The 21,521-nt window shown below is 41.3% G+C and overlaps 1 protein-coding gene across 1 annotated transcript in view; it reads left to right on the forward strand.

The window, feature by feature from the left end:
• The first annotated feature begins 1,648 nt into the window (after window positions 1-1,648).
• Window positions 1,649-21,521, forward strand: part of LOC115458055 (killer cell lectin-like receptor subfamily F member 1) — a 32,990-nt gene continuing 13,117 nt past the window's right edge. The window contains exons 1-4 of the mRNA XM_030187845.1: window positions 1,649-1,805; window positions 13,846-13,953; window positions 14,318-14,416; window positions 16,848-16,988. Of these exons, the coding sequence (XP_030043705.1) occupies window positions 1,760-1,805; window positions 13,846-13,953; window positions 14,318-14,416; window positions 16,848-16,988 (394 nt within the window). The 5' untranslated portion in view covers window positions 1,649-1,759. The remainder of the gene's footprint in view (window positions 1,806-13,845; window positions 13,954-14,317; window positions 14,417-16,847; window positions 16,989-21,521) is intronic.

The raw sequence follows: 21,521 nt of genomic DNA on the forward strand, positions 1-21,521 counted from the left end.
TCACCGGCTCTGGCACAGACCGTATAAGTCTGCCCTCCACTATCCTCGCCTCCCAACCACCAACCTCTCTTCCCCCACCTGCTCCGCCACCCAATTTTGGCTAAGCTTCTGAGGATCCATTTCTACTGCACAGGATTCCTTTATGCATATCCCACGCATGTTTGAATTCCGTTACCGTTTTCATCTCCACCACCTCCCGCGGGAGGGCATTCCAAGCATCCACCACCCTCTCCGTGAAAAAATACTTCCTGACAAATTTGGAGTCTAACTTAGGAGACTACAGCGATCTTTTACTAAAGTGTGGTAAGGTTTTGCAAAAACTACTGCCTAGTAAGTGAAAAACCTGTGGGGTCAATGTAGGTGACATGCCCAAAATCTGCACAGGGTACACATGTTCCACACGGCACCATGTTACTTGTCTATCTTCTCAACACTACTGCTACCACTGGCCTGTGTCCTTAGAATGTTTAAATTATATCACAGAACTGACCTCTACTACCTCTGTGGTAGATTATTCTAGACATCCATGAAGAAGTAATTCCTTCGCATTTTATTTGAAACTCCCCTTCAACATTCATATCATAACTCCTGATCCTTTGAGTGTCTTTGTTTACTGAGCAGTTCCTTCTCTTTAGGTCATATTTTCACTTTCTGCTCCTTCCTTCACTCTATCCTCAGATTGATGATGTCTGCCCCTTTAGGCTCCTTTGTTGACGTCTAGCCAGTTGTCCAGCTCAACCCTTTGCCCTCTTCAGCTTCCTGAAAATGCTTCCAATTAAATCCTCTTCCACCTTTTTTGCTGCATTCTTTGCTGATTTGGCCCTGGCAAAGTGCTGTGCATCATTTAAACTTCAGCGAGGCCCGGGCTGTAACTTCATTTTTTACATGTGTCCACTACACGCGCTGGAAAATGTCCGGCACGCGGCGCTAACAAGGCAGTAATCAGCAGTGTATGCTTGCTAATGATTACTACCCAGTTAACGCGTGAGACTTTACCGCTCAGTCAATGGGTGGCGGTAAGGTCTCAGGCCCAAAATGGACACACGCCAAGTTTTATTTTGCCGCATGTCCATTTTCAGCCCCCCCCCAAAAGGCCTTTTTTGCAGATGCGCTGAAAAATGGACCTGTGCACGTCCAATACAAGTGTCTACACCAGCGCAGGCCATTTTTCAGCACATCTTAGTAAAAATAGCCCTCAGGCACCATAAATAGAATCGGATCCCATACGCAGAACTCAGCCCATAAGGTTCTCCTGTGTAGTGTGTAATTCATAAGGCTTCAACTTTTAAACATGTGTATAGTGCTACATTATAGTAGTATTCAGTAGACTAGCATATTTTTTTCACTCTTTCTTCTATCACCGCCTACTTCGGCTCAGCATATCTCCACCACATCTCTAACCACAGCGTGGGCTAGAGGGGGCCATTTCTCAGTCTACACAAGAGATGTTCTTGGTTCATTTGTGTTATGGCATGTGCTTCCACTTTGAAGGGGCTTCAGTAATTTTATCAGCCACATCCTTCCAAGGTTCAGCAGCAGCATGTGACATGTCTTTTATTCTTCACCTCTTTTAATGTACGGGAAGCAGCAAAAGTCCTACACACATTTGGAGCTAAGTAAAACACCCACTGCTTTCCACAGCAAGACAGCAACCTGCTGTGTCCTGCAAATGTAGAAAAGTTACCCCGAGGACGAGGCGGTGTCTAAAGTGAGTCTTTTGCTCTCAGAATTAAATTCTCAGGAGTGGACTCTTCGTGACATGTCATCCTTAGATCCAGAGCCAGAAGACTTTCAGAGGAATAGAGGTGAGGGCAAAACACAAACCCGTGGAGCTTATTTTCCTAATCTTATATTTTATCAGGGCCTTTTACTTCAGAGAAAACTTTCAGATTTTTTTTCTTACATCTAAGCAGTAGATATACTGAAATTGGGTTTCATATCCTTGTCGATGTCAACAAAACCCAAGTAATACTTATCAACATATGCATTCTCTCTTTTCTTTGGTGTTCTTTTGAAAAAAGGTGGCGAATTCAAGAAAATGAATGAACTTGTCTATAACATGGTCAAGATGCAAAACTAGCTGACGCTGCTCATCCCGAAATACACTTGCATAGTTCCCAATATTCAAAAGTATTTAATCAGCCAGGATGGGCACCTAGTTGGCTAAATGCCTCATAACCAGCTATCTAGTGCTATTCAGCTGCTGATAACCTGCTGAATATTGCCAGTTAGCGGATAGTAGATATCCAGTTATATCGGCCGATATAACCGGCTATACGCTGATTTTCAGCCCCACTTTAGCAGTTATATTTGGTCACATGAATACGTGGGATATGTTTGGCTGTTTTGAATGTACCCGGCTAAATCTGAATATCGACTTAGCTGGTTATCTTCAACAAACCAAAAATAAGCCGAATATTCAACGCCGGTCACTGGAAACAGCTCGGCATTGAATATCTGAGTTTATCTCTGACCGCGCCTGGCTAACTCCTGCGGTCTGAATATTAGCGCCATAGTTATCGACATGGACTACCATTATGACATGTTATTTTACTCCTCCCTCCTGCTATTTTAGCACAGGTCACATTTATACTTTGAGATCTGGTTACTAATAACTGCTCCCAACAATTCAATAAGATTTTCGTTTTGGTTTTGTTCATGAAAGAACATCTGTATATCTGTGAGTGTTTCAGGTATAAATTGATTGCTTTAAAGTTTTCTTAATACTCCTTCTCTTGGATCAGGACTTGTGGACTTGAGTGATATTTTCTTGGAAATGGATTTAAATAACGTCATGAGGCGTGAAGTCAGTTTTCTTTTCCTTTTTTTTTGTATTTAACTTTACTGTACAAGTATATTGATTGGTTGTAAATTTAAAATTTCATAAATTAAAAAAATTATAAAAAAGTGAAGGTAGGTATGGGAGCGTATAAGATATTAATAGAGATCTTTAGATCTCTTCAACTATCTTATGTCCCCGTTGTGAATCAGAACCATTCTTTTGGGAATATTCCTGTTATTATTGCTTCAGACTTTAGTCGGCCCCTTCACTTAAACCTAAGCAGACAAATAGGCAAGTGAAATTTAAATCAAAATGTACAAAAGTAAATAAATTAAAATAAAAATATTAAAAAGATATCCCTCCCCTTTAATTTTATTAAGGTTTTGGTTGATCTGAGAATAATGTTGCATCCTATGGGGAAAGAATCTAGTTCCTTTTTTTTATTGTACGTCAAACTAGATTGATTCTTTTTTATATATATATATGGTCAGGCAATAAAATTAATAGGTGAATCAATAAGACAATATATATTGTTTTATGTTCAGCTTCTTGATGCCTTTAATGATGGAAGCTGAAGTTGGTAAGACTTTCTGATCTACATTTACATAATATTGCATTGTTTGATGTGGCTCATTTTTGATACATTGCTGTCCGATGAAACTTGTTATTAAATATATGTTTTAAATTTTATAATATTCGGTGTGTGGATTAAACCTTTTTAAGAGATTGGATATTACTGTTATAATGCTGTAATTTTGGGATTTTGTATTCCTGTACACCCCGTCGGACACTTTTTAGGGGAAATAACGACTAATAAGAAAAATATTGATATTGATTTAGGTTTTATATCATACTGCCATTTTAATAGAATTGAACCATGAGAAAATGGAATTGGGAAGCCTAATCTGGGGTGTTAGTCCTTCATTACAAGGGGATCCAGAATTTTTTGTACTGGTGTACAAGTCTACTGAAAAATCCTTGCATCCTTAAGAGATAGTTATAAGCAAGAATTTACAAACCATTTAACATCAAAAAGATTATCCTGGAGTCTGAGCTGTCTGTGTTGGAAGCTCTTATAATAAGGATCAAAGAAAGAAGGACAGCCAGAATGATCTTTCTTCTTACAAACTTATTAAAACTCTTCCGTATATTCCAGTTCCAGCTCCCCCTCACACACCCTTTGTACCAGAGAAACTTGAACCCACCCTTTCTTATTCTTTATAACCTCCAACCAGTTAACTAGTAGAATTCGATGGTGTTCTAGTTGAATTTTCCACGCTTTTCATAGCCAGTGAAGACACTGAATCATAAAATGCTTTATGGTGACAAAAACATAACACTGAGTTTTCAAATTAATATTCTGTTATATACGTTATGCACATTGAAGTGATATGGACGGCTTGGCTATATGTGTTTAAAAATTTAGTTTAAAACTACTCTGATTCTTGTAATAAAAAAAGATTTGATGCTATCAGAGTTCAACAGAGCACAACAAAAAACAAAGAAAAGTAAAAATATATTCACGGAAGCCACTAAATCATCAGTATTGCAAGCATTTGACCGCCATTAAGGGGGAAGTTATCAATGCGAAAAAATGTAACAGCTCAAAACACTACAGCCAGGTTCATATACAAAATCTCTCATTTTGAAATAAAATAAATAAAATAAAACCCTGTGCTTAAATAACATGACCTATGATAAAATAACCTGTCGAAACAGTAGCCCACATTGATAACGCCCCCCCCCCCACCAAATCAACTTTCCGTATGCTTGTTTCTCCTATATGCTAATAACATATTTTTTAGTTGATTGCAGTATATTAGTTGTAGTAATGATTTTATGAGTTCTTTCTGCTACAATCAATTCACATTTATGTATCATGTGTTCATTGTTCTACCAATAATGAAGACTTAAACACATTAGCATCCTTCTAGTTAGACAGTTTTACTTACATAGGGGTCCTTTCACAAAGGCACGATAGTGTTTTTAGTGCACAGGAAACATAAACGTGCATTAAATGTTAGAGATGCCCATATATTCCTATGGGCTTCTCTAGCATTTAATGTACGCTAATTACTAACATGTGCTAAAAACACTTCAGTACAGAAGTACGTAAGTATTGCCACATTGCTGGGACAGATAAAAGGTCCATCAATCCCAGTATCTTGTTTCCAACAGTGGCCAATCCAGGTCACAAATATCTGGCAAGATCCCAGAAAAGCTCAATATATTTTATGATGCTTATTCCAGAAATAAGCAGTGAATTTTCCCCAAGTCAATTTAATAATGGTCTATGGACTTTTCCATTTGGAAGCTGACCAGACCCTTTTTAAACCCCACTAAGCTAACCGCCTTTACCACATTCTCTGGCAATGAATTCCAGAGTTTAATTACACATTGAGTAAAGAAAGCTTTTCTCCGATTCATATTAAATTTACTACTTTGTAGCTTCATCGCATGCCCCCTAGTCTTAGTATTTTTGGAAAGAGGAAACAAACGATTCAGACCTACCCGTTCCACTCCACTCATTATTTTATAGACCTCTATCATATCTCCCCTCACCCGTCTCTTCTCCAAGCTGAAGAGCCCTAGACGCTTCAGCCTTTCCTCATAGGGAAGTTATCCTATCCCCTTTATCACCTTTGTAAAAGAGCCCCTTAGTAACATAGTAACATGGTAGATGACAGCAGATAAAGACTTGCACGGTCCTTCCAGTCTGTCCATGATAAACTCATAGTATAAGGTACGATGTGATATACCTGATCTTGATTTGTCCTTATATCAACACAGAGCTAGTAGAGTATCAACGCATCAACTCAAACTGATCTCTCCTTATTGGTTCTTGATGTGGTGAAGTCTCATCCAAAAGGAGGAGAAGCCTCAAAAAACAATCAGGTACTCCTTTGTTAATCAGTTAATCGATCTTAGGGATCCCCATTCATTCATCACAGGCTGAAAAACCTCCCGTTATTCTTTACTATAAGATAATTCTTTCATGTAAGTTGCACTTAATTCAACTTAAACCAGACTTCTAGTAATAGGAAAGAAGCATCTCTGCAGCTGTTCAGTCTTTTCTCGCTGCCCACGGCCAACTTTGGCCAAGGTTTCAACTCCTGCATCAGGGTCCATGGCGTCTGCCGACTGATATTTTTACTGCTTAATCCTTTCTTGTTCAGATGGTATCATATAGTCTGGAGCTGTGCCATTTAGGATTTTAAAGATAAAGGTACATAATTTGAAGGTGACTCTCGCTTTGATGGAAAGACAGCGTAATTTGATTAATAAAAGGGAGGCACTTTCAAAATAAGAGATTTTGTATATGAACCTGGCTGCAGTGTTTTAAGTTGTTTAGAGATTTTTCAACAGGTATTCCTTACAGCCAGCATATATGGCATTACATTAATCGAATTGGGATAATGTTAATGATTGTACCAATAGTCTGAATGTTTCTGATGAGAAATAGGATCTGATCCATTTTAGTTTCCAAAGAGACCTGAAAGATTTTGTGATTACTGAGGAAACTTGAGGATCAAATGTTAAATGTTCGTCTATAATTATACCTAGAATTTTCAGATTATTGTCAATGGGGAAAGAAATGCTGTCAATTGTGAAATTGTTGTAGTCGTTTTGGTCAAATAGGTTGTTAATGACCATGAATTTAGTTTTTTCTTTATTTAGCTTTAGTTTAGATTCTGAGGCCCAGGTTTCCATCAAATTTAAGCCACATTTTGCCTTTTGTAAGATGTCTTGAATGTTATTTTTGAAGGTTATATATATCCAGGTTATATATATCCAGGCATCACCATATGCCTGGAACAGCCTTCCCGAGCCCATATGTCATGCGCCCTCCCTGCCCATCTTCAAGTCCTTACTCAAAGCCCATCTCTTCTCCCTTGCTTTTGGCGCATAACCACCTTCCCCACTCATGATACCTACACTGACTACATAGTTTGTAACCTTTAGATTGTAAGCTCTTTTGAGCAGGGACGGTCCTTCCCCATGTTAAACTTGTACAGCGCTGCGTAACCCTATAGAAATGCTAAGTAGTAGTAGTAGTAGTATATATGGTAACAACGTCAGCACATATGGATGTTTTGAATCCTTATGTTTCTAGTCTGTTACCTAGTGGTGACATTATTACATTAAACAGCCCTGAGGGATGCCAAAGTACGGTGACCAAGGAGAGGATAAGGTTCCTTTAATTTTCACTTCGTAAGATCATGATTTCAGGAATTCATGAAACCATTTGTGGACTGTGCCACATAGGCCAAATTTGTCTAATATGTTGAGTAGGATATTGTGATCTACTACATCGAATGCACTAGACATATCAAATTGCATTATTAAGATCTTAGACCCTACGCTAATTTCTTTTCTGAGATTTGATACTAGGTAGTAAGGATAATCTTGGTGCTGTAGCATGGTCTGAAACCCGATTGTGATTTGTGTAGTAGGGAGAAATGTGAAAGGTAGTCCATAGTTTCTGCTGCTACTATTCCTTCCATTGCCTTTATCATCAAAGGAATGGAGGCTACTGATCTGTAGTTTGTTGCATCAGTTATGGTGACTGAACGGTATACATCTTCAGGTTATCTTCTCATACATCTTGTGGTGAAAGCCCCATACCATTTCTTTCACTTTTCTCTGAACCACTTCAAGTCTTTTTACACCCTTAGCAAGATACAGCCTTCAGTGCTAAGGAACTCAGAAAGTCAGTTCGGCATTAGGCAAGTACTTATTTAACGATAATGACTTAAATGTCACAAAGCCATAAGAGATATCAGTTTCCTGTTGAAGAATTTCTCTAATTCACACCCACACATTCTTTCAGCATCTACCTTTACATTATATTTTTCAGAAAAATTGCACTCTTCAATCGTCCTTCTCCTTCTTGGCTCCTAATCCATCTATGATCTATACTACTCTTTCAATATCACCACTTACACTCCTTCTCCCCTGTGTTCCTCGTGGTCTTCTTTTAATCTCCCCTCCCTGACAGTGTTTACCAAACTTGTTTGTTTATCAAGACTGAATACCTGTCCCCTCCTCGTGGATAAAGATCCCCTCCTGTGGCCTACTCCCTATCTATCTCAGTGATTTGCATCAGTTTGACCACTGGTGTCATTCTCTCTATCTGGTAATCTGTAATGGGTTCTCCTATTCTTAAAAAAAATCCATCCCACTTGAGAATGATAAATCTTCCTAAAATACCCTATGTAGAGAGTTATATTACTAGTGACTTTTGCCTTTGATTTAGATAGGAACAATGTTTTGAAATTGTATTTCCGATACATGGCTGATAGTTTTTTGGGTTCAAAGATAAATATATTTCCTGATATATCAAGGGAATCGCAAACTAGGAGGTATGAACTCTTGGCTTTTAAGCCAAGAATCATTGCCCTAGGTGGGACCTTCCTGGAGCGATTCCCTTGTAAGTGTTTTATTTCCTTATTACTTATTTGTTGAATCCAAGAAATTACAAGAGTTTTTGGAGTTAAAAGAACAGATGAAGAACCCTCTGCAGCAACTTCCTTTAGTTACCACTGTACCGGCTGCAATTACCGATTAACCTTCCTCCCTCAGAAAATATGAATTTGTAAGATTAACCACTTGGTGTTTTTCTTATTTTCTTAGAGATTGTTTTCCTGATCTTGGATCCCCCAATTGTGGACAATTATATATATTGTTGAGAGAACATGTTTTTTCTTTTTCCTTATATTCATTTCTGTTTTTCCTTACATTTACGTGATAAATCTGAATGTAATTAAGTAAAATGATAAATAAAAAAAATTTAAAAAAAAATCTATCCCTCCCTTCCCTCTAAGTGGGAGGAGTAGCCTAGTGGTTAGTGCAGTAGACATTGATCCTGGGGAACTGGGTTTAATTCCCACTGCAGTTCCTTGTGACTCTGGGTAAGTTACTTAGCCATCCATTGCCCCAGGTACAAAATAAGTACCTGTATATAATATCTAAACCACTTTGATTGTAACCACAGAAAGGCAGTATATCAAGTTCCATCCGCTTTCCCTCCCAATTTCTTTCCAAAATGGCTGATTGAGTTGTATTCTTCCAACTGTTTTAGGATGCTGAGGCTTGTTATGTCTATGTCTCCATTAATCGGATGCTTGCTTTCCAATCTCCAATGAGTTATTTTTTTCCTGAAGTGCCAAAAAAAAAAGCGGCCAGCAGATGAAAATGTGTAATTTTTTTGAGCACCTTTCTATAACTTGGATGTGCCTGAACCAGATCTAAATAATGATATCCTTAGTTTTAGATATGGACTTCTCTTCCCCTTCCGCAATCGTCACTGGATATCTATATGTTAGTCCCTCTCAAGTCCCATCCAAAACATGCCCTGACCATGCCCCCTTGCTACATGGAAATTTTGCAGTGTCGGATATCCACATTCTGCCTTCGTAAAATTAGGATTTGGACGTCAATGCAATATGGACTAAAAAACAGTTTCCAGACATCCAAAACAGGAATAGAGCTTTGAAAATAAGCACCACAGTCTTACAAAGATGCATTAGTGCATTATCATACTTAGCAGTCCAACAAAATATTTTCAAGATTTCACTTGCTGTAGTTAATTAATTGGGGGGCTCTTTTACTAAGCCATGTAAGTGTCTATGTGCACCCAACGTGCGCCAAAATGGAGTTACCACCCGGCTACCACATGGCTGTTGCGGTAATTTCATTTTTGGCATGCGTCCGATACACGAGTCCGAAAAATAATTTTTTTTTTCAGTCGCACGTATCAGACGAGCGACAAGTGGCATTTGGTGCACGTAGGTCATTACCACCTTGTTACCGCATGAATCTTTACCACTAGGTCAATCAATGTCTGGTGGTAAGGTCGTAGACCCAAAATGGACGTGTGGCAATTTTGATTTTGCTGCATGTCCATTTTCAGCAAAAATGTTAAAAAGGCCTTTTTTACAGGCATGCTGAAAAAGGGATCGTCTAATGCGCAAAACTCGTGCCTACACTACCACAAACCATTTTTTCAGCACACCTTAGTAAAAGGACCCTTTGGTGATGAAAACCTCTATATACCGTGTTTCCCCGAAAATAAGAGTGTCTTATATTAATTTTTGCTCCCAAAGATGCGCTAGGTATTATTTTCAGGGGATGGCTTATTCGGGAGTAGTAGGGGGACTGTGGCGGTCGGGAACAGTATTGAAGTGGGGGGCGGTATCCTGCAGGAGTAGGCCATGGCTCGCCTGTCTGCCCACAGTGACCGCAGGACTCGAGCGGAGCAGAGCCGCCCTGGCCGGGCTGGGAATGGAGGAGGGGTATGCACTAGGGAAGGTAATGGAATGTGGGGCCAGGCTGCTCTGGCTGGGGGTCTCGGGAGGTGGTGAGAGGGCGTAGGGCACAGGATCATCCCTACTGTATTACAAACGTTAAAAAAAATTCTACGGTAGCTCCGTTCCCCGTTGGTGGCACTTTATGCGCTCCTTCTGTACATTCGCAACACTTTCCATCCTTCTAGTCTGACTTAGCCCTTGGGTGATGGAGCAGCGCCGAAAGGGCTCGGTTACTCATATTCTTTTCTTTTATTATTTCTGCAAGGGGGATGTTTCTTTTCTTTCCGGGCTCACTTACCGGTAGTTGTTCTTCACAAAAGCGTGAAGGAGGATGGTAGGAGTCCGCTGGGCGATAGATTTTCCACCTCAGTCTTGTTTCTTGCATTTCTTTAATATTATTTCGTCTTTGGGTTGCAGTGAAAAAAATTAAGGTTTCTGTGTCCATGTCCCATCAGGGCCAAACAAAAACTTTGCTAGGTCTTACTTTCGGGGGAGGCCTTATATTTAGCAATTCAGCAAAACCTCTACTAGGTCTTATTTTCAGGGGATGTATTATTTTCGGGGAAACAGGGTATATGTGTATCAGAGATCTGAAAAAATATATATATATATACACACATTGAAAGATGTTATTTCACACTTTCTTAGCTACCTATTACCTATTTGAACATTTCTGTACAGTAGGTGGTGCTCCTTAATTTGTAAAATCTGTAGAAATCTTCTGCCACGATTCCATGAAGAAAAATTCCTCAGATTTTTGAAGCATTGTGGGCGGAGTACTGGGGATTTCTGTGACACAACTACACATTTCCACGGAATTTGCCAACATACAAGACCAAATCCACCCCCCCCCCCCCCCAAAAGAAAGAAACTAAAATCCAATGGGCTTTTTCATATCTGGTTTGATACATTGGTACAACACCTGGATTATTTTGGAAACTCAAAGGAGGCTGAACACCATATGGTTCCACTTTGGCTCCAACTAGTCAGAACAGTGACCCAGACGTTAGGCGGGTCTCAAACACAAACGTGTGTCGGCCATCATGGCCAGCAGAGGTGGGCTGAGAGGGGAGGGGGCTGAGGGAGTTTAAGGAAGAAATGGTAGACTTAAAGAAGTCAATTTAGGGATGGGGAGGGGAGGTAGGAAAGGAGATAGCCAGAGAGGGAGGGCAGGAGGCAGAGAAAGGAGGTGGCCACTGGAAGTAAGGAGAGCAGCCATTGCAGAGGCACAATCGCCAACTACTCTGTGAATTCTAGCCGGCTGTTAGATGTCTGTTTCACCAAGATGTTCTAGATCAATGCATCTCAGTATTTCTGTGGCCATGATCCCATGATGGTAGCCAAATAAAATTGTGTGACCCCCCCCCCCCCTCCCTCCACCAGGGATTGCCCACTTTGATTGCATCCCAAACACAGGCGTTGTGAATGACATCTTCACCGTTTGGAAAGCACTGTTCTAGTTTTCATATTTTTTTTTCTCCTGGAAATGTCTGTGAATATTTGGGAACAGTTAGCAAAGGAAAACATAACCTTCTATTTAAAAATGGGGATGTTTCATGAGCAAACTGGTGCCTTAGCACAAGGGGTATGTTGCAAAGGAATCTCACTCTTTTGGCCTGTTTTATATGTTCAGTTCTGTTGTAAAAACAAAAAGCTTGCATTGTAAATTATCTTTTATCAGCTCTCCACAAAGCCCTTGCTCCCCTTCTGCATTCGACACTTCCCACCCCAGTGAATTCAACTTGTCAAGCAGAGGTGGCTTTTTTAAAAAAATAGGCATGGGAACTGTACACCGTCATGTCTTAGAGAAAATCAATGACGCTTCTTGTAAAGGAAACCACTTCTGACAGACCACAGGACATGAAGATTGTTTCCAATATAGTTTGATCAAACTTGCTGAAAGATTGAAAACCAAGCAAAGAACACAGAGAGGCCTTTTTACTAAAGGGTTGCTGTGCGGGAACCCAGAACTACCGCCAGCCCAATGCCCAGTTAGCGGCTTAAAGATAGCTGGTTATATCTTGTGATATAACCAACTATCCTGCCATTTTCATCCTGGAGCCGGCTACGTTTCATGTTGGCCGGTGCTGAAAATCGGCTTGGCAGGTTAAGGTGAAACCAGAGAAAGTTAAACCAGATATTCAATGCCAGTGACTGGAAACAGTCCGGCATTGACTATCCAGGTTCAGCTCGGACCGCTGGAGACAGCCCGCTATCTCCCACGGTTTGAATATTGGGGTCAATGTACATTATGTAAGCACATTACACGACTCCATAAGCAGCCTGTGAGATCTTTGTTACAATATTCTGACCATTGGGACTTTGATGTGCTGATTTGTTATTTGCCCGCTATTGAAATAATGTACCTAAATTCTAGACACGTATTTCACCTATGAAGTCAAGGAGGCACCTATTTATAGACCCTGATAATGTAGATCAATGCATTGCCTATATGTTAACTGAATGGGAAAATGCTGGGACTACCCATAATTAATTTTTATTTATTTATTTTTTACATTTGTATCCCACATTTTCCCACCTATTTGTAGGCTCAATGTGGCTTACATAGTACCGGAGAGGCCTTTGCAGGCTCCGGTGTGAACAAATACAGGGTGATGTTGTGGTAAGATAAAGTTCATGTGGCACAGCCACATTAGGGAATTGGAGAACGGAAGAGTTGTGTTATGTCCATTACATGCTTTAGTTTGGTTGTGTTGCAGAGATTAGGCATTTAAGTTGCATCGGTAGGGTATGCCTTTTTAAACAGGTTGGTTTTTAGTGATTTCCGGAAGTTTAGGTGGTCATACGTCATTTTCAAGGCTTTTGGTAATGCGTTCCACAGTTGTGTGCTTATGTAGGAAAAACTAGATGTGTAAGTTGTTTTGTATTTAAGTCCTTTGCAGCTTGGGTAGTGCAGATTTAGATAAGATCGTGTTGATTCGGAAGTATTTCTAATTGGTAATACTTACCTCAGTGTCTTCACAGTTACTGTGAATTAATTTGGCCATGAACGTGTGCTAACTGCAAAAATCTACCACAGCCTAGCAAAAGGGAACCTTAATTTCTGTGATTCCAAGTGGACTAACGTAAACCACGTTACTGTATTTGCTGTGAAATTAGTTCCCCTAGTTCAGTGAAAGTAAGGTTTGCCTCTTCTCAGTCATAGCTGCCTGTATTGCAGTTCCGTTTCTGCCTGCAGGGGGCTTTGTCACTTCGGGCCCCTTTTACTAAGCCACGTAGGCGCGTTTGCGTGACCTACATGCGTCAATTTTGAACTATCGCCCGGCTACTGCGTGGCCCGTGCGGTAATTTCAATTTTTATGCGCGTCCACTCTGCCTGCCGGACATTTTCCAGTGTGCGGCACTAACCGGGAGGTAATCGGCAGTGTACGTGCGCTGATGATTACTGCCCAGTTAACGCATGAGACTTTACCTCTAAGTCAATGTGTGGCGGTAAGGTCTCAAGGCCAAAATGGACACGCGCCAATTTTTATTTTTCCGAATATACATTTTTCGCCCCCCCCCCCCCCCCCCACCACCAAAAAAGGCCTTTTTTGCAGGTACGCTGAAAAATGGACCTGCGTGCGTCCAATACACCAGAGCAGGCCATTTTTCAGCGCACCTTAGTAAAGGACCCCTTCATTATTTAATTCCACTGTCTTCTGTCTCCCGCATGATTAAAATGGTACTTCTCCAAAGTGCACTGACACAGATCATAACCTTTTTGTCTCTAATCAATTTTGATTGCATCAGAGGCTTCAGAACAAATGCCAGGAGAGACAACAGAATACGTTACGTACTCCTACTTACAGCTTCCAGCAGAAGAAACAAGAATTAAAGGAGTCCAGACAAATGACAAAGGTAATACAATACTAATCAGATACCTTAGCAGCTCTGTATCTATAGCAAATCAGAGCTGACATGGAGAACATTCCCTCTACGTTGTGCAGAATACTTCCATACATATTCCTATACTTCTATTTCATCTTACCCATATTGTAATGTTTGACTCTATGTCTTAATACCTCACATTACCTTTGAACTAATTATAGATCTCTCTATGTCTATTCTGTCTGCTGCTTTTGACCTCAGGTTTTTATGATAAATTCATATCCCTGAATTCATTATTCTTTTCTCTGCAGTTCTTAATGTTATCACCAGATGTCTCACTGCTAATGAGACTATCCTGGCTTGTTCTTTCATGACGATCTTTCTGTGCCTACAGGTTTTCCCGGAGCTGTATGGTGCCAACCCATTGTCATGGCTCTGGGGCTAGTAGTTCTTGTGGAGATTGGGGTCATTATAACTTTGGGCCACATGCTGAGTAAGTCTCCAAATTTCAGATATGAATAAACTAAATTATCCTCCTGAATTTGTGCTTCAACATTAAAGGGTCGCAGAGTTTTTTGTCCTCTCGGTAGAAGTATTCTGTTCCATTTAGAAGAACCTTTAACGGAAATATGTAGAAATGGGATGTCTTTGGTTGCCCACTGACCATAGTCATAATAGGTATGCAAGATAATTTTTCCTACTGTAAACTGAGAAGGCAGTTTAAAGCTCAGGGAGGGGAAGAAGAACTAGAAAAATGTTGCTAATTTTTACAAAATTAGTAAATAATTCTTCTTGGATGTCTCCAGTCTTTGCATGACAAGTAATTGAGAAAGGGATTATTTTTGCTGCATATGGGATACGTGACTGGACCACTTGCCATAATCTAGTTGAAAAATTATTTTAATGGAAGAGTTGCTGCTCTTACACTACTTATTCTGTAGAATGAGATGATAAAGATCTTCTAGGGTTCCGAAGGTGATGCCAAAGATTGGAGCCTACAACCTGGAGCCTGTGTCCAAGCAATGGAGGCTGTGGCCTAGAACCTGAAGATTTGGAATAGAAACGGGAACCCAAAGATGAGAAACTGGATCCTGTAACTGAGGGCCACAGTCTGAGAACTAAAAAAAGTGATGCATCGGGAAGTGTTGTTTGTATTGGGCAGGGTCATAAGTGTTTGGGCTCAATGTCACCAAATGGGTTAGTTTTGAACATACCATAATGGTAATGAACCTCACTCCATAAGCCAGGCAAGATCTCAGTCTCATAGATATGGCTAGCGCTCACTGTAGTACCTGCATTGTACCAAAGAGAATTTAGTTCTGAAGTTTGGGAGTTTGGGTTGGAGGGGGAGGGAGGAGGCATCTGCTTTTACTCTAACACCTACGTAACTATTAGAAATTACGGACTCAATTTTAGAAAGGTTAGGTGCCCTTCTACATGTCTAAAAAGGTTATTTGCATATAGAAATCAGTATACACACATTAGTAACAAAGTTCGGGGTCCTTTTACTAAGCTGCGGCAGAAAGTGACCTCCAGTAACGTAGACGCATATATTGGGCTCACGCCGGGCCAGTTTTTACCGCATCTACAAAAATGGCTTTTTTTCAATGTGACAAGATAAGGGACTGCGGTAAAAATGAAACCAGCGCGTGCCCAAAACTGGCCTGAGCCCTTAACACCACCCATTGACCTAGCGGTAAAGGCTCACTCGCTACATATGCGGTGACCGGTCGGCAGGCGCCAAGTGTCAATTACTGCCGGAACCGGTGTGCGTAGGAGGATAAATAAATAATTCATCCATGCATTATGGGCATTTGCCAAATCTGAAATTACCGCCAGGAGGGCGCGCTGCCCTGGTGGTATTCTCATTTTGGCGCACAGCACGCACGTACAGCCTACTGCAGCTTAATAAAAGGGCCCCTTAAGCTGCTACTTTTCTGTGGAAGGATGCAACACACAGAAAATGTATGTGTACAAGTGTATTTCATGTTTTAAATGCCAATAAATGCGTGCAGTAGATATTAAAAATCTGGTATTTACACTTGGTTTGATCACACATAACTCTGGGCTATTTAAAGATTGTACAACGCTGTGCTTTCTTATTTTTAAAAAGCCTTAGAGGTAACTGTTACTGTAACTGAAACTGTTTGGAGGAGAACTCGAGAGGTGGTGATTAACTGTTAATCAAGCAGGGTCTACCTACTACTACTACTACTACTATTAAACATTTCTGCAGCGCTGTACAAATGAGCATGAAGAGACAGTCCCTGCTCAACAGAGCTTACAATCTAAATTGAACAGACAAACAGACAGCTAGAGGTGGGGAAATTGAAGTGGTGGGGGTGATACGTGAGGGTACTGAGTAAGAGAGTCATGGTTAGGAGTCAAAAGCAGTAGCAAAGAGGTGGGCTTTAATAGAGAACGGGGGGGAGAGGAGAGGCAGGTTTAGGGGGAAAGATGAGAAGCTATCTCTATTATAAAGTGTCTGCACAGCACTGTATTATGCAAATATTTAGTGGTAATATTAAAGGTAATTCTATAATCTAGCAAGGTGCATAATACTCACTTAACTGACATAGCATATCAGAGGGCAGCCCTTACCGCCACCAACTGAGGTGAAATAAGGACTCCTGTGCTAACCTGGTGGTAACTGGACAGGAAGCAACACTGCCCAATTACCCCCAGGTACACACTGGCGCTACAAAAATAAATATATATTTTTTGTAGCGCAGGATATAACTGCGCTAGAGGTGGGAACTGCTTCCTTTTTAATGATAGATAACCCCATGTTGGGCTTACCCCCGCTTTGTAAAAGGGGCCCACAGTGTTGTACTTATTATAATATAATAGATAACAAATCAGGTGTTTAGTTTGGAATAATAAGAAGATATATAATACTAATGACAATGATGTGTGTATTTCAGGCTTGTTTTCAAAATCCAACACAACCTTGTCAGGTTCTGTGGAGAATCATACCAATCCAGGGTCAGTTTCTGGACCTGGTCCACTGTGCCAGCATCATCAGGAGATGGAGGTGAAACTGAAGGATCTCTGTAATATGAAAGGTAAAACCCAAATCCTCCTGTCTGATCACTCAGATCGCTCTATTGAGCTCGATGATGCCTAATGCAGGGGACAGTCCCCTTATCTAAGCACTTCAAGAACAGACAGTGTAGGGGATGTTCTCAAGGTTGCAGAAGAAATGGTGGATAGAACAATGACACAGGATACTGAGTTGAGCAGCTGTAGTCCCTGAGAATCACATGCTCATCTTTTCTTCAGAACACCCAAAATGCATATGTTCAACTGAGCTTCTAGCCCTAAATATTCAACTCAGTTATCCTGGAAAACAGACCAGTTTTTCAAGGTTTGAAGCATCTACCATGGCCCTAAATACTGCACCACCCTGCCTGACCAGCACAGTTTCCAAAATTCCTGAAATATCATAAGCACATAAGCACCGCCACGCTAGGAAAAGACCAAAGGTCCATCAAGCCCAGCACTCTGTCTCCGACAGCGGCCAATCCAGGCCCCAAGAACCTGGCAAAAACCCCAAATTTAATAACTATCAATGGACTTTTCCTTCAGGAATCTATCCAGACCCCCTTTAAACTCAGCAAGGCCAGCTGCCTTCACTACGTTCTCCGGCAATGAGTTCCAACTACGCGCTGAGTAAAGAAAAACTTTCTCTGATTTGTTTTAAACCTACCACATTCTAATTTCATCTTGTGTCCCCTGGTTCTATTATTGTTAGAAAGTGTAAACAAACACTTCACATCCAGGGTCCTCGGACTGCTACACAGCTTGATCAGAAGACAAACTTCCAATTCATGTGTAGAGGCCTGCCAGGTACATAGTAATATAGTTACTATTGAAACATAGTCAATAAAGGCAGATAAAGACTCCCCCACCTCACCCAGGCTTTTGTGTAGGGTTGTAACTGAAACTCATTTAGCTCATCCCTGTTTTCTTGGTAGTGCAAGAAAAGTAATTGCCCCATGGTTTGAGCTGTAGCACCACCCAGTCCAGGAGCCCTCAGTGCTTGGTTCTCTCCTCGTGCCATTCAGAGTTCATCTGTGTTTATCCCACAACTTTTACATTCCATCGTGTATTTTTGTCTCCAGCACTTCGTCGGTGAGGGCTTTCCAGGCATCCATCATCCTTTCTATCCCTACTTCTGCATTAATGCCTTTCAATAATTTCAGCAATTATATTTTAGCTTTCCTGTCTCATCTCTTCTCTTCTCGGCTATACATGGTTAAGTCCTTGAGTTGCATCTCATATGACCCTGCGCTATTTTGGTTGCATTTCTCTGGACTTGTGTTGCCTCCTTCAATTCTGATTGAGATATATCTTCCAAGACTGAACCCAGTAATCCAAGTGAAGACTTAGCAATGACCTGTACACAATTCCATAACAGGCACTGGAAAATCAACAAACGTTTTTGGCCTGCCCAGCTCAACAGAGAAGGGAGATGAAATGATAAATGGGATGGGACAACTTCCCTATGATGAAAGGCTAAAGCGGCTAGGACTCTTCAGCTTGGAGAAAAGGCAGCTGAGGGGAGATATGATAGAGGTCTATAAATAATGAGTGGAGTGGAACGGGTAGATGTGAAGCGTCTGTTTACGCTTTCCAAAATACTAGGCCTAGGGGGCATGCGATGAAGCTACAATGTAGTAAATTTAAACGAATCGGAGAAAACGTTTCTTCCCTCAACATGTAATTTGGTAAAGGCGTTTAGCTTAGCAGAGTTTAAAAAGGTTTGGACGGCTTCCTAAAGGAAAAGTCCATAGACCATTATTAAGTTGGACTTGGGGAAAATCCACTATTTCTGGGATAAGCAGTGTACTTTTTGAGATCTTGCCAGGTATTTGTGACCTGGCTTGGCCACTGTTGGAAACAGTCTTGGTCTTTCCCAGTATGGCAATACTTTTGTACATATGTAGCCTTTCCAGGAAAAGTACTACTGAAGAACAAGGGGGCTGTATTACACTGTATTTATTGAACTGCATTAACTTCCTTTATATTTGTTTCTCTGTGCACCTAGGGAAAGTGTGAGCTCTGTCCCTAATGATTGGGTGCAGCACAGTGGAAAGTGTTATTACATCTCAAAAGAAAGAAAGAACTGGAATGACAGTAGATCCTTCTGTCTGCAGATTAAGTCACGCCTTGCTGTATTTGATCAACGACAAGGACAGGTATAATGGAAACCTGATAGCAACTTGTGGTTGGCACTTCTCAAAACAAAGAGTCTCAGGGGGTAATTCCTGCACTTTTAAATCACCACTATGGCAGGGTGATTTGTTTTTAAAGCACTGAACTGCTCATAAATACTACAAACCCGCTACCTAACCAGCGATTTCAGCAAAGGAGGCAGGAGACCAAACTTATGCATATTGACCCCTTTAACGTGTTGCAAGGGAATACTGACTTGCACGTTAGCCGATCTATTCTCTCTCTGGAAATTTGACTATCAGGTTCATTTTCGAAAGAGATGGATGTCCATCTTCCGACATAAATCGGTACTTGGACGTCCATCTCTCAGAGACGACCAAATTGGTATAATCAAAAACCAGGTTTGAACATCTCTAACTGAAGTCTGTCGCAAGGACATCCAAATTTCAAGGGGGCGTATCAGAGGCGTAGTTGAAGGAGGGACTTGGGGTTTCCTAAGACTTGGACGTTTTGACCCATAATCAAAAAAAGCAGAGACGTCCATGACTACAACATGGACGTTTTCACACGGACGTGTTTTTTATTACGAATAAGGTTACAAAAACGGTGCCCAAAATGACCAGATGACTACCGGAGGAAATCGAGGATGACCTTCCTTTACTCCCACAGTGGTCAATAACCCCCTCCCACCTCAAAAACATCATTAAAAATATAACGTGCCAGCCCTCTATGCCAGCCTCAGATGTCATACTCAGGTCCATGACAGTGCTGCAGGTCCGTGGAGCAGTTTTAGTGGGTGCAAGTGCACTATCAGACAGGCGGACCCAGCCGATATCCCACCTACCTGTTACATTTGTGGAGGAAACAGTGAGCCCTCCAAAACCCACCAGAAACCCTTTGTACCCACATATAGGTGCCCCCTTCACCCGTAAGGGCTGTGGTAGTGGTGTACAGTTGGGAGAAGTGGGTTTTGGGGGGCTCAGCACACAAGGTAAGGGAGCTGAGTACCTTGGAGCATTTTATAAAGTCCTAGGGTGCCCAATTGCTGTCCTGGCATGTCAGGGGGGACCAGTGCACTAGAAATGCTGCTCCTTCCATGTCCAAATGGCTTGCATTTGGACGTTTTTGATTTGGACGTCTTTGATTTCGAAAATCGCCGAAACCCAAGGATGTCCAAATCTAGGGACGTCCAAATCTAAGGACGTCTTTGATATTTTGAAACGAAAGACGGATGTCCATCTTTTTTTTGAAAATAAGCGTTTCCCCAACTCCGGATTTGGACGTTTTACAAAGACGTCCAAATCCCAACTTAGACGTTTCTTTAGAAAATGCCCCTCTATATCTCTTCAGTTGTAGTTAACATTCTGAAAAGAGAATCTGGGCATCTACATGGTTTGAGCGTGCTAAGTTTAGCACATGCTAAAAATGCTAACATGCCTTTGTAAATAGGGTCCTTAGTGCCTCCTAAATAGGGGGCCATTAGTGCTTTCATCTTAATTTGTTTGCTGGACTTGCGTGCTAAGAGAAAAATGAAGGTGGGCCCTGCAAAAATATAAAATAAAAAAGTTCTTTTTAATAGCAGCATTCAAAATAGCTTAGCATGCTGACAATCGAGCCAAATAGCGCTGGACTAGTGCCAGAGTTAATCTGTGCAGGATGTTCAGAGGGACTTCTGCCAGCTGAAATGTAATTAAGATTTGGGCACCGATCTGGCAACGTGCTATTCTGCACCTATATTGCACCAAGTGCAACTCAAAAAGGGGCGTGGCCATATGAATGGCATGGAGGGGGAGGGCCAAGGTATTCATCAAAGAAGCGGCCAGTGTTATAGCGAGGACCTTCACCCAATTTGCATGCCAGGATTTAAATCAGGTTTCGGCTAGCATACGTCCTTATGACCAAAGCAGAGCGCCAAATTCAGCACTGAATGTTATTCTATAAAGCACCAAATTTTATCAGTGATGATTTTCCGGTGCTCCGTGCTATGCTATAAAGAGCGCTCGTCTTCAATTTCCAGCTCCATTATAGAATTTAGCACTATCCAGCTTATTTTCGAAAGTGATCGCCGGCCATCTTCTGACACAAATTGTGAGATGGCCGGCGATCTCCTGAACCCGGCCAAATCGGTATAATTGAAAGCCGATTTTTTGACACCCTCGCCGGTTTCCCATCGCGGAGGCGGCCAAACTTCAAGTGGGCGTGTCGGCAGTGTACAGAAGGCGAGACGTGGGCATGCTTACGAGATGGCCGGCTTCAGCTGATAATGGAAAAAAGAAAAGCGGCGATGATGAGCATTTTGCCAGCTTCACTTGGTCCCTTTTTATTCATGACCAAGCCTCAAAAAGGTACCCCAACTGACCAGATGACCATTGCAGGGAATCGGAGATGACCTCCCCTTATTCCCCCACTGGTTACCAACC

The sequence above is a fragment of the Microcaecilia unicolor genome, chromosome 14 (assembly GCF_901765095.1).
Source record: "Microcaecilia unicolor chromosome 14, aMicUni1.1, whole genome shotgun sequence".
NCBI lineage: Eukaryota > Metazoa > Chordata > Amphibia > Gymnophiona > Siphonopidae > Microcaecilia > Microcaecilia unicolor.